The 13,900-nt window shown below is 42.6% G+C and overlaps 2 protein-coding genes across 13 annotated transcripts in view; one reads left to right on the top strand and one right to left on the bottom strand.

Annotated features, from left to right (window-relative positions):
• Window positions 1-13,900, top strand: part of LOC132210880 (proton channel OTOP3-like) — a 33,858-nt gene that overhangs the window by 14,102 nt on the left and 5,856 nt on the right. The window lies entirely within an intron of this gene.
• Window positions 3,220-13,900, bottom strand: part of LOC125463829 (WW domain-binding protein 2-like) — a 40,757-nt gene continuing 30,076 nt past the window's right edge. For 5 of the 9 annotated variants that reach the window (XR_009447090.1, XR_009447085.1, XR_009447086.1 and 2 more), the window contains one exon: window positions 3,410-3,445. Coding sequence is in view for 3 of the 9 variants with exons in the window: in XM_059653843.1 (XP_059509826.1) it covers window positions 3,336-3,445 (110 nt within the window). In the remaining 6 variants the exon portion in view is untranslated. Of the gene's footprint in view, window positions 3,446-13,900 lie in introns of all 9 variants that reach the window. The other 4 variants (XM_059653843.1, XM_059653842.1, XM_059653841.1 and 1 more) reach the window with 2 other exon arrangements.

The following is a 13,900-nucleotide window of genomic DNA, read 5'->3' as shown; positions in this document are numbered from 1 at the left end:
CCCCCTGGGTAACCCGGAGCGGCTTGCATGACTGGGTAGGCGTATAAATATGTTTTATTTTTTGTACATCTTATGAATAAAGTATATTTTTTCAAATAAAAAAAAAGTGACGAAATGTCTGAAAACGAACCTTCCAGCTCAGCAGCAAACTCACATCCAGAACCTCAACCTGAGCTACAAATCTTCTCAAAACTCGCTAAAGTAGAGAATCATTTGGATCTGTAGCATCATTTATACCATTTTAGTCAGAAAATGACAAAGAACCTCTTAGCATCCTGTCTGTCTGACAGAAGAGTGTCTATTCCATGTGTATGTTTAAGGCAGAGGGAGAGATTCTTGACCAGTATGGGAATCAAGGTTTATAGGGAAAATGCAGGAAAGTAGATGTGAGCAATGTTGGATCAGCCATGATCCTATTGAAAGGTGGAGTAGGCACGAGGGGCTGAACAGCTTACTTCTGTTCCTACTTCTTGCAGTCTTGTTTGGTTGAGGAACTGAAGAGAAAATGTTAAAATCAAAATGGCTGAAGGCAAATGAACATTTCCAGACACTGGCAGCTTTGGTGGCTGGTGTTGATCTCCGCACCCCCCACCCTCCCCCCCTCCCCTCCACCTCCGCCCCGCCAAATCATGGTTGCATAAAACAGTTATGTGACTGCAATAATATCAATCCCAGATCATTGATGATTCCAGATCACAACCAAAACAAATGCAGAATTAAAATATCATATTGTACAGTCCTGCCAGGACAGGGACTGACATTCCGCAATAGCCACTTCTGAAGGGCTCATATGTGACATTAATAGGGTTTGCAATATAAATTAGCTGCAATCATGCTTTATACCATTTCAGTAATCTACTGTTTTATACAGAAGCAATCAAAAGGGGAAAACATATTTATAGAATTCCTTTCACAAGTTCAGGTTGCTCTTTATAGCCAATTATGTATGTTTTGAAGTGTCAGCATAATAGGAGGTCTGCACTATTCGTTTTTCCGATATTCATTATTTCATATGTACAACTCAATTAATTTAGGGAACAATTCTGGTTCTTCAGCTTGTTTTGTACTTTGGTTGTTATATTGGCATGTTGCCAAAGGTTCATTCATTAATTCTTATGGAAAATCACCAATTTTCATTCTTTTGCTGTTCATCTGATTTTACTGAAATGTATCTCCTATGAATAGCCAGGATTTGCACACATTCTCTCAAACAATAATTAGATAATGATTGGATTGTCAGACCGGACGTACCCCGAACAATGCATGTTGGGACCTCTCAGAAATTCACAGATTGCAAGGTAAATGTCAGAAAGTATAAATTTCAATGCACAGTTATTCAGCATCTGGGACCTCTGTCAAGGTACCCAACTCTGAGATGGACACTTCAGAGGGTTCCAATTTACTTACCTGAAATTAACCAGGAAATATTAGAGGGATTAAAACATGTGCTAATTCCTGGCTAAGTATAAAACTGATCTCTCTCTAAAATCACTCATATTTACATCTTGTGAATACCTAATTAGAACATAGCACATAGAACAATACAGCCCAGAACAGGCCCTTCGGCCCTCGATGTTGCACCGACCTGTGACCTAATCTAAGCCCCTTCCCCCTACACTATCCCATCATTATCCATATGCTTATCCAAGGACTGTTTAAATGCCCCTAATGTGGCTGAGTTAACTACATTGGCCGGCAGGGCGTTCTATGCCCTTACCACTCTCTGAGTAAAGAACCGACCTCTGACATCTGTCTTAAATCTATCTCCCCTCAATTTGTAACTATGCCCCCTTGTACAAGCTGAAGTCATCATCCTCAGAAAAAGACACTCACTGTCCACCCTATCTAATCCTCTGATCATCTTGTACGTCTCTATTAAATCCCCTCTTAGCCTCCTTCACTCCAATGAGAATAGACCCAAGTCCCTCAGCCTTTCTTCATAGGGCCTGCGCTCCAGACTAGGCAACATCCTGGTAAATCTCCTCTGCACCTTTTCCAATGCTTCCACATACTTCCTGTAATGGGGCAACCAGAACTGTATGCAATATTCCAAATGAGGCCGCACCAGCGTTTTGTACAGTTGCAGCATGACATCACGGCTCCGGAACTCAATCCCTCTACCAATAAAACCAACACACCGTAAACCTTCTTAACAACACTATCAACCTGGATGGCAACTTTCAGGGATCTATGTACATGGACACCAAGATCCCTCTGCACATCTGCATTACCAAGAATCTTTCCATTGACCCGGTATTCTGCCTTCCTATTATTCCTCCCAAAGTGAATCACCTCACATTTATCCGTATTAAATTCCATTTGCCACCTTTCGGTCCAATTCTGCAGTTTATCCAAGTCTCCCGGCAACCTGCAACATTCTTCCACACTGCCCACCACTCCACCAACTTTAGTGTCATCTGCAAACTTACTAACCCATCCACCAATGCCTGAGTCCAAGTCATTTATAAAAATGACAAATAGCAGTGGTTCCAAAACAGATCCTTGAGGAACACCACTAGCAACAGGACTCCAGGCTGAATATTTTCCATCTACTGGCACTCGTTGCCTTCTTACAGAAAGGCAGTTTCTAATCCAAACTTCTAAATCTCCCTCAATCCCATGCCTATCCATTCACCCCACCGTGATAACAGACCGGTTCCTGCTGGACACATGAACATACCCTTTTGACAAACTCCTTATGGACCCCATCAAGCACATGCCAGACTAATCTCTTAACCACCAGGCACCCTACTTCTCACCCACTTACACAATTACCTGCTTTCAGTAGGTATCAACAGGATTTGGGACCTCTTAAAAAAATTCCATTGACTGACTTATTAGAAAGCAGCAGCTATTGCTGTAAAAAAGAAAAGTGCTTTTTTAAAAGATTCCGTCCCTTGCTGCCTGAATTCTTTGCTGGGCTACATCTATTGGGATGAATCCTGCTTTGGAGGTCAAACCTGAAAATTCCCAGTAAAATAAGTAGACAACTTATTTTTTGATCTGGGTTGTATTTTCTGATCTGGATCGTAAATTCTAAGATTTGGGAATGAGAATAAGGCATGTGTTTACTCCCTGTCTCACACTGGGAATCATCTCTCTTTGTGTTTATTTTACTTCATTTAGATCTCGTAGAGAATTTGCTGGCTGTACAGATCCTGGTAACACAAACAGAGCACTCACTCAACACTCAACTTTATTTCACAAGAGATAGTTAGGTGCAACAAGAGTGATCCTGCTGGAACATGGACAATTACAGCTCACTGATTGTCTTGTGCAGCTGGAAGAAATACTTCTTGTCTAGCTGGATCCCAGGGAAAGCATTGTTCAGATCCTCAATGGTCATCTGGTGAAACAGAATCACGGTTTTGAACCTCAGCTGCTGAAATGGAATCGTGTTTTTGAGTTTGATCTGAAACCAAACCATGCTTTTTAAATTCGTCAGCTGGAAAACAGTAAGGGAACAGAACAAATGAGAAAATATACATGGTCTAGCACACTGACAATCAAACAGAACAGGTCTATCCTCTGAAAATCCACACCCACTTACCCCCTCACCAACATAAAACCTCCTTATAAAACCCAACAAACTCTTTGCTTTGTGTTGGAGTCCTGGGCTCTAATTTGCATTCTGCCTGTGTATTGTAAGTAAAATATGTACAAGTTGGTGAGGTCAGAAACAAGAACAGGATTGAAACATTGTGGAAGTATCCCCTCCCAGGAGTGGCATGAGCAATGGCAAGAAATATAGGAAAATACAGAGAGAACCAAAAGAAAAAGTTCAGAGGCTCAATATCATGAAAAATATTTGCAATTTTCCCCTGAAGCCTCAAAGTGCAACTTCAGAACCTTGCAGTTGACCTTATTCTCCATGATTTACATCTCATTAAAACCCAAACACACTTTATTTATGATATGCTTTACCCAATACTCCTCTCCTTCCCCGAGAAACGAGATAGCACAAATTCTTGATGAGTAAGTCAGAACTGGTACTTGAGAGATAATGGGAACTGCAGATGCTGGAGAATTCCAAGATAATAAAATGTGAGGCTGGATGAACACAGCAGGCCAAGCAGCATCTCAGGAGCACAAAAGCTGACGTTTCGGGCCTTCCTCTCTGATGAAGGGTCTAGGCCCGAAACGTCAGCTTTTGTGCTCCTGAGATGCTGCTTGGCCTGCTGTGTTCATCCAGCCTCACATTTTATTATCTTGGAATTCTCCAGCATCTGCAGTTCCCATTATCTCTGATACTATTTAACCTCACTGCGAAGCCTCTTCCAGGGATGCCTAGCCTGAAGAAGTTACCCTCCTCCCTCCGGACCAACCTCAGGGAATCTCTCTCCCATTGCAACTCTCTTGTAATCTGCTCTCTGATGAAGGGTCTAGGCCCGAAACGTCAGCTTTTGTGCTCCTGAGATGCTGCTTGGCCTGCTGTGTTCATCCAGCCTCACATTTTATTATCTCAGAACTGGTACTTGATAGCTGCAGCTTACCAAATGCTTGTCCCAGGCCACCATGGAAATGTTTCTGCAACGATGTCCCTGCATGCTACATGACCACCATTGTCCTCCATCTGTTGTACATGTGAGTTAGCACTTGCAAAGAACCTACACCCCCACAGTTTAATGCCTACTAGTGGACCAATTTACACACCATTTCAGCCCTTCAACACTTTAATTTGGAGCTCAGGAACCCACACAACTTGCATGTTTCTGCTAGATTCTTCACATGCGGGTACACAGACGTGCCTCATGAGTCTACACCATTTTATGGGTCTTGTTTTCTTAACAATGACTTACTATTTACCTACTTGGAGCTGTCAGCCTCTTTCTACTTGGTTTTGTTTTCTCAGTGCATACACTGATGTTAGCATTGACTCATGAGCTGCCAGTTTCTTGGTAGCTCACTTTACTTTCTTAGTGCGCTGATCTTCAGTTCTCAGTCACAGATTGCCAGCTTCTATATGTGTCACATTGACTTTTATTTCAAAGAGATAGGCAAGCAGCTTGTCAAGGCTCAGAGCACTGTACTGTCAAGTGGATGGACACATCAATGTTTGACACTATGTTACATCAAAATCACATCAGCAGCAATGCTGTCTGTTTATGTGGTGAACATACTACTAGCATTTCAAATAAGTGGCCATATGAAAGTCCTTTTTGGGGAGAAGACATCAGTCAAAGTACCACCACAGTCAGTCAAGTGGTTTGACCTCTAGGGACTACCAGAATATGGGGATCCAGATATTTGGCATTGAGATTTGGGTCACTGTCAGTCCTACCAGTCAAGTACTTAGGTCATGCCAAAATAAATTAACAGAATTCTTTAGTACACAAGTGGTTGGTTACCATGATCTTCCACCAGTACTGACATTTAGCCATCAATTAGTACAGATCATCAGACAATTCAGTGGAATTAGCACCATCTCTGAGCCATCATAATTAATCGAAGCTATACAGCACAGTCACGGGGACACTTGGATTACAAGACAGTCAGTGTGCTGTGGTGACATTAGTCCAGGGGACAAGATCATGTAGTCAACTGGGGCAGACCATGAGACACATGAGCAGAAACTGGCCACTTAACAGCAAGTCTACTCTAATATTCAGTGAGATTATAGTCAATCTGATAAACCTCAACTCTTCTTTCCTGGCTTTTCCCCGTGATCCTCGATTCCCTTACAGTCTGGAATATACTTAATGACTAAGTTGCTGCAGCTCTCTGCAATAAAGAATTGCAAATTCACACTGATCTGGTTCACTACCCTCTGAAGGAAGAGACTTAGAAACATAGAAAATAGGTGCAGAAATAAGCCATTTGGCCCTTCAAGCCTGCACCACCGTTCAACATAATCATGGCTGACCATGCAATCTCAGTATCCCATTCCCATCCTCTCCCCATACCCCTTGGTCCCTTTAGCTGCAGGGCCATGTCCAGCTCCCTCTTGAATATATCTAACAAATTCCACAAATTCACAGCTCTATGAGTGAAGAAGTTCTTCCTCGTCTCAGGCCTGAATGGCCTACGTCTTATTCTTAGACTGTGATCCCTAGTTCTGGACTTCCCCAACATTGGGAACATTTTTCCATTATCTAGCCTGTCCAGTCCCATCAGGATTTTATGTTTCTATGAGATCCTCCCTATTCTTCTAAATTCCAGCAAATACAAGCCCAGTTGACCCAGTCTTCCCTCATATGTCAGTTCTACTATTGCGGGAATCAGTCTGGTGAACCTTCACTGTACTCCCTCAATAGCAGGAATGTCCTTCCTCAGACTAGACTATGCACACAATAGAAATTCCTCCTCATCTCTGTCTTAAATGTGTGACCTCCTATTCTGAGTTTATGCTGTCTGGTCCTAGACTGTCCCACATCGGGAAACAATCTCTTTGCATCTACCCTGTCAAGTTCCTTGAATCTTGGATGTTTCAATAAGATAGTGTCTCCTTCTTCCAAATTTAAAGAACCTACTCAACATTTCCTCATGAGATGGTCCCTCAATACCTGGCATCAGCTTCCCCTTGTCCTTCTAGATTGAAGTGATTGTGGGTTTAGAAGGTGCTATTCCAAGGATCTTTGGTGGATTTCTGCAGGGCATCTTGTAGATAGTACACACTGCTGCTACTGAGCATCGGTAGTGGAGAGACTGAATAGTTGCGGATGTAGTGCCAATCAAATGAGCTGCTTTGTCCTGGACAGTGTCAAGCTTCTTGAGTGTTGTTACAGCTGTACCCAGTATTCCATTACACTTGTACCTTGTTGAGGGTAGACAGACTTTGAGGAGTCAGGCAGTGACTTACTCACTGCAGTATTCCTAGCCTCTGACTTGCCCTTGTAGCCATTGTATTTATATGGCAAGTCCATTTGAGTTTCTGGGCAATGATTCCCCCAGGATTATGACAGTGGGGAATTCAGTGATGGCAAAGTCATTAAATGTCAAGGGGCAGTGGGTAGATTGTGTTTTATTGGAAATGGTCATTAACTGGCATTTGTGTGGCACAAACATTATTTGCCACTTTTCAGCACAAGCCTAGATGTTGTCCAGGTCTTGTTGCATTTGACCATGAACTGATTCAGCCCCACATATAAATCGGCTTATCAAAAGCAATTGAGAGATTATAGCAATTGAAAGATTATACAGGCCACAGGAACAGCAACTCAAAAGAGAATAAAGGTTGGCAAGGTGATGAAATTAGGGTGTCACAGGCAGCACGTGTAAGACACTCTACTGAAATAACGTTAGAACTCTTCCATGTCAGATCAAAAGTCAACTGCTAATAACCACACAAAATGTCTGACACCACAGGCATTGTGGGTGGAGCAAGGGGCGGCTTCCCTTTTCAGAAGTGCATTAAAACTTTTGGCATCTGAGGCCCTGCTAGGGGAAACTGCAGTAATCATGCCTCCATTGATTCGGTAATGTCATCTACCTGTCTTCAATTTGCATTTCATTGGCATGTTGTTACTTATCCAATGTTTTACATAAAGAATTATGGCCTCAAGCAATCATGAGCATTACACAGTATACAGTAATTACCTCCTTAACATGTCAGCTGGGCATCAGAATAACGCATTTAAAAATAGTACTTGAAATTTTCGTTTCACAAACTCATTCTATAGCTAGCACTGGCAGACAGTGTCTCGCAGCTGTCACACTCACTTTGCACAGCAAGTATCCAAGGGCATAGTATGTGGTATAGAAGGATGTCTTTTTCTTTGGGTTGGGTTTCTATCATGGTGCCTTCTGGGCAGAATTCTACTCCCCAGAGCAGCATGAAAAATTTGGTTCAGAAATGCACACTGGATGAGCTGAGGTACCTCTGACTGAGGCATGATAATGACCGCCTTGGGAAGCTTCCATGTCATATTTTGTGAACGCTTAACATAAAGCTTCATCAATATGGATGTGAAAGCTCAGGAGTTTTTTTCAGTAAAACTGTTATCTTTCTGATATCTGCACAGATTATCTGCTGACATATCTCACATAAAGATCACCATAGTTGGAGTGCTTGTGTCCTTAAACCATTTATGAAGATAACAAAAAAGATACTGACTACTACTTTGCCAACAAGTACAGCAAACAATAAGCTCTAGGAGTTACTGCACAGCCTCCACTGGGAGAAGCAGGAGGGGGATCTACCAAAGATACAGAGAACAATGATGAGAACCCAGATCTACAGATCTCACCATCATTTTCTTCAACTGTATGACTGATATTGTAAGCATATCCTAAGTTAGATATTAAGAATGTCTCAGGCCATCATCACAGAACTGTGTCTCCTGCTGGAGCAGCACTGGGTGACAATCTCATCCTGGTGGTCATCAATGTATAAGCTGATCTGAATTTGTATGTCAGCAGCTTGTTTCAAGGAGAAACTGGGACCTGCATGTATCTCTCAATCCTCAACTCAAACATGCACCTGGCATAAAACTGATGCCATCTTCACCAGATCACCAATCTTCATATCCCAGTGACAAGGAAAGTCCAGCGGCTCAGGCCCTGGCACTTTCCACCATCACTGGCTTCCCCCAGGTGCAGTGCTATATTGACAGGTCTGCATCAGAGATTCTGGGAACTGCCATAACTCTTGCACATTAGAGTATTCTCAGGTTCCTGTCTCTTTTCAAAGGGTGCTATGGGGATGGCTACTAGGAAGCAAGAGGTACTCCTCTGGAAATCGCTCGTGACACCTTTATAAAATCCTCAGGCTATCACAGAACAAACATACGACATTGATTACACTTCCACTGGAATAGACCAAGAGCCTCCTTAAGATGTGATTACAATGTCCAAACCACTTTGACAGAGCCTTGCAGAATAGCCCAGAAAGGGAATCATTGTGGCACGTATGTGCCCTTAGAAATTTATGCATGTCTTTCAGAGGAGTCACCTATGGATTTTAATGCTGTAATAAAGGCTGTTCTGGGTGCTACACGTTAGGTCCTGAAACACATAGGAAAAAGGTTTCAAGATTTAAGGGAATAGCCCGGGTAAACCTAAATTGATTTGAGAAGGCAAAGCAAAGTATTTTGACCATCAGATACAAGCATTAGGAATAAACAATGACACCAAAGAGATCTTTCTCTGAGAAGGATTTAAAAGCTCACTCCTTTTAGTCATGAGAACCAATATTGAATACAAGATTGCAACCGCAAGACAGCCAGCAGGAATGACTGAGGATTATGAGCAGTTCTGTAAATTAAGTGTTTTTGCATCACCATACTAACAGAAAAAAGATAAATGGTGAGAGAGTACAAGGAAAGCAAGTAAACGGAAAGCCGCCACAATTCTATGATTCCACGGGGCTGCTCTCTCATTAGAGAGGGGCCACTGGTTGTGATTTAACTTGAGAGTTACCACACTTCAGATTAGGGGAGAGGTTGAGGAGAGTCCTTCAGGGTAACCTCAGCCAGTACAGGAATTGAACTCATGTTGTTGGCATCAAATCAGCCAACCAGCCAACTTAGTTAACTGACCCCCACAAGGAAGGCAAATAGCCAGGGTAGAGAAGGGGTAGCTGTAAATTTTGATCTGAGGAGGAAATCTTGAAGAGTTGAAGGTTGCAGCAAGGCCTAACTATTTCCACAGTGTAAGACAAAACAGGAAAGAACCCATAATTGAATAGGTTGCTGGGACTCATTGAACAATTTCGACACTGAACTATATAAGAAAACTTCCTGAACCCATGGGAGTTATGCGTACATAACGTCAGTGCCTGAGAAACGTACACATGACTGGACCTGTAGGTCTACATTCAGTTTCATCACTTTCCTTTTAGATTTGGAACACAAATCCTAAATGTTGTACAACGACAGATTGGCCTCCCACCAGTAGTCTATCCCTATGTTTTACAGAGTGTCACCTGTGCGCACCAGTACTGTAACCCAGTGTTATACTGAGTGACCTGTGCCCACCAATTCTGTATCCCAGTGTTATGCAATGACACACCAGTTCTCTACCTCAGCGTTCGAAAAAGACAGATCTACCCCAGCATTACTGTATCTCAATGTTATACGATAGTGTCCTGCACTCACCAGTACACTACCCCAGCGTTACAAAATGAAAGACTTGTAGCTGGTATAATAACCTCAAGATGAACAAATTTTCATTTTAATAGAGCAGCTTTAATGGCCTGGAATGTCCCAATATACTTCACAGTCAATGAAACAATAACCACTGCTTAATGTACAGTTAAGGTTACAATGTAGGATAATAGCAGCCATTTGTCCTGAAGTAAGTTCCCACAAACAGCTATATGATAAATGACAAGAGAATTTATTTTTAGTGATATCAGTCGAGGGATAAATGGAGAACATTGCTCCCCTTCCAGGTAGGGTCATAGACAAGTACAGCTACTTGAGGTGACAGGCAGAGCTTTAACTTTTTTAATGAAGGCTATGGAGGTATCCGCACAACTTCAACTGATACAGTACATTCCCATGGTTGGCCTCATTAAACATATGGACTGATGAGTCCAAGAACTAGAACCCTGGATGTGAGTTTGCTTGCTGAGCTGGAAGGTTCGTTGTCAGATGTTTCGTCACCATACTAGGTAACATCATCAGTGAGCCTCCGACGAAGCACTGGTGTTATGTCCCGCTTTCTATTTATCTGGTTAGGTTTCCTTGGGTTGGTGATGTCATTTCCTGCGTTGGCGATGTCATTTCCTGTTCTTTTTCTCAGGGGGTGGTAGATTGGCTCCAAATCAATGTGTTTGTTGATGGAGTTCCGGTTGGAATGCCATGCTTCTAGGAATTCTCATGCATGTCTCTGTTTGGCTTGTCCTAGGATGGATGTGTTGTCCCAATCAAAGTGGTGTCCTTCCTCATCTGTATGTAAGGATACGAGTGATAGTGGATCATGTTGTTTTGTGCCTAGTTGATGTTCATGTATCCTGGTAGCTAGCTTTCTGCCAGTTTGTCCAATGTAGTGTTTGTCACAGTTCTTGCAAGGTATTTTGTAGATGACGTTCGTTTTATTTGTTGTCTGTATAGGGTCTTTTAAGTTCATTAGCTGCTGTTTTAGTGTGTTGGTGAGTTTGTGGGCTAGCCTGATGCCAAGAGGTGCAAGTAGTCTGGCAGTCATTTCGGAAATGTCTTTGATGTAGGGGAGAGCGGTTATGGTTTCTGGGCCCGTTTTGTCTGTTTGTTTGGGTTCATTGCTGAGGAATTGGCGGACTGTGTTCATAGGGTACCCATTCTTTTTGAATATGCTGTATAGGTGATTTTCCTCTGCTCTGCGTAGTTCCTTTGTGCTGCAGTGTGTGGTAGCTCGTTGGAATAATGTTCTAATGCAGCTTCGTTTGTGGGTGTTGGGATGGTTGCTCCTGTAGTTCAGTATTTGGTCCGTATGTGTTGTTTTCCTGTAGACGCTGGTTTGAAGTTCCCAATTGGCTGTTCGCTCTACTGTGACATCTAGGAATGGCAGTTTGCTGTTGTTTTCCTCCTCTTTTGTGAATGTTATGCCAGTAAAGGGTATTATTGATGGTCTTGAAGGTTTCCTCTAATTTGTTTTGTTTAGTGATGACAAAGGTGTCATCCACATAGCGGACCCAAAGTTTGGGTTGGATGATTGGCAGAGCTGTTTGTTCGAGTCTCTGCATTACTGCCTCTGCTAAGAACCCTGATATCGGAGATCCCATGGGTGTACTGTTGGTTTGTCTGTAGGTTTTGTTATTGAAAGTGAAGTGGGTGGTAAGGCATAGGTCCACTAGCTTGATGATGTTGTCCTTGCTGATGAGGTTGGTGGTGTCTGGTGTGTGTCTTTGGTTCTTCTAATAGTGTAGTCAGTGTTTCTTTGGCCAGGTTGATGTTGATGGATGTGAACAGGGCTGTTACGTCAAAGGAGGCCATTATTTCATCCTCTTCTATCTTGGTGTCTTTGATGGTGTTCAGGAATTCTTGGGTGGAGCGTATGGAGTGGTGGGAGTTTTCTACTAGGTGTTTTAGTCTTTGGTGTAGTTCCTTGGCTAATCTGTAGGTTGGTGTTCCAGGTAGTGACACTATGGGTCTGAGGGGAGCTCCTGGTTTGTGAATTTTTGGTAGTCCATAGAAGCGTGGTGTGTTGGATCCATCTGGTTCCATTTTAAGGAAGTCTCTCTTGTTTAATTCTCCAGATTTTGCAAGTTTTTTGAGTAAGGCTGTGATTCGTTTCTCTAGTTGTGGGGTCTGGTCTATCACCACCTGTTGGTAAGTGTCGGATTCTCAATGTAGTCTGTTCGGTTTAAAATGACTGTCAAGCGTCCTTTGTCTGCAGGTAGGATAACCATGTTTTTATCTTTTTTGAGTACTTTTAGGGCTTTCCTTTCTTGTGTATTGAGTGTGTTTTCTTCCTTTTTCCTGCTTAGTGTTGGTGCGACTGTCTGTCTGATGGTTTGCTGGGTTTCTTCTGAGAGTTTGTTGTCTTTCAGTGTTGCTTCTAACGCTGCTAAGAAATCTTTCTTGTCCGCATCCTGGAAGTTGTAATTTAATCCTCTTACTAAGACGGCTTTTTCAGTGTCTGTTAATGGTTGGTAAGATAAGAAACCGCTATGTGGATGACACCTTTGTCATCACAAAACAAAACAAATTAGAGGAAACCTTCAAGACCATCAATAATACCCTTACTGGCATAACATTCACAAAAGAGGAGGAAAACAACAACAAACTGCCATTCCTAGATGTCACAGTAGAGCGAACAGCCAATGGGGAACTTCAAACCAGCGTCTACAGGAAAACAACACATACGGACCAAATAGTGAACTACAGGAGCAACCATCCCAACACCCACAAACGAAGCTGCATTAGAACATTATTCCAACGAGCCACCACACACTGCAGCACAGAGGAACTACGCAGAGCAGAGGAAAATCACCTATACAGCGTATTCAAAAAGAATGGATACCCTATGAACACAGTGCGCCGATTCCTCAGCAACAAACCAAAACAAACAGACAAAACGGGCCCAGAAACCATAACCACTCTCCCCTACATCAAAGACATTTCCAAAATGACTGCCAGACTACTCGCACCTCTTGGCATCAGGGTAGCCCACAAACCCACCAACACACTAAAACAGCAGCTAATGAACTTAAAAGACCCTATACAGACAACAAATAAAACAAACATCATCTACAAAATACCTTGCAAGAACTGTGACAAACACTACATTGGACAAACTGGCAGAAAGCTAGCCATCAGGATACATGAACATCAACTAGCCACAAAACGACATGACCCACGATCACTCGTATCCTTACATACAGATGAGGAAGGACACCACTTTGATTGGGACAACACATCCATCCTAGGACAAGCCAAACAGAGACATGCACGAGAATTCCTAGAAGCGTGGCATTCCAACCGGAACTCCATCAACAAACACATTGATTTGGAGCCAATCTACCATCCCCTGAGAAAAAGAACAGGAAATGACATCACCAATGCAGGAAATGACATCACCAACCCAAGGAAACCTAACCAGATAAATAGAAAGCGGGACATAACACCAGTGCTTCGTCGGAGGCTCACTGATGATGTTACCTAGTATGGTGATGAAATGTCTGAAAACGAACCTTCCATGTCAGCGAGCAAACTCACATCCAGAACCTCAACCTGAGCTACAAATCTTCTCAAAACTAGAACCCTAGCAGATTCAGCAGATCTGAGAATTAAGGGAGCAAGAACTATTCTAGGGATGAAGGGCTCATAAAATGAGGAGCAGTTGAGGACTCTGACTTTGTATGTGATGGAGTTTAGAAGGATGAGGGAGTATCTCATTGAAACTTACAGAATACTGGGAGGCCTGGATAGAATTGGCATGGAGAAGACGTTTCTACTGGTAGGAGAGACTAGCACCCAAGGGTATAGCCTCAGGGTGACGGGATGGCCTTTAAGAACTGAGATTAAGAGGAATTTCTTCA

The sequence above is a fragment of the Stegostoma tigrinum genome, chromosome 22 (genome assembly GCF_030684315.1).
Source record: "Stegostoma tigrinum isolate sSteTig4 chromosome 22, sSteTig4.hap1, whole genome shotgun sequence".
Taxonomy (NCBI): domain Eukaryota; kingdom Metazoa; phylum Chordata; class Chondrichthyes; order Orectolobiformes; family Stegostomatidae; genus Stegostoma; species Stegostoma tigrinum.
Note: the sequence above shows the minus strand (reverse complement) of the source record. Positions and strands in the feature narration are given on the sequence as shown.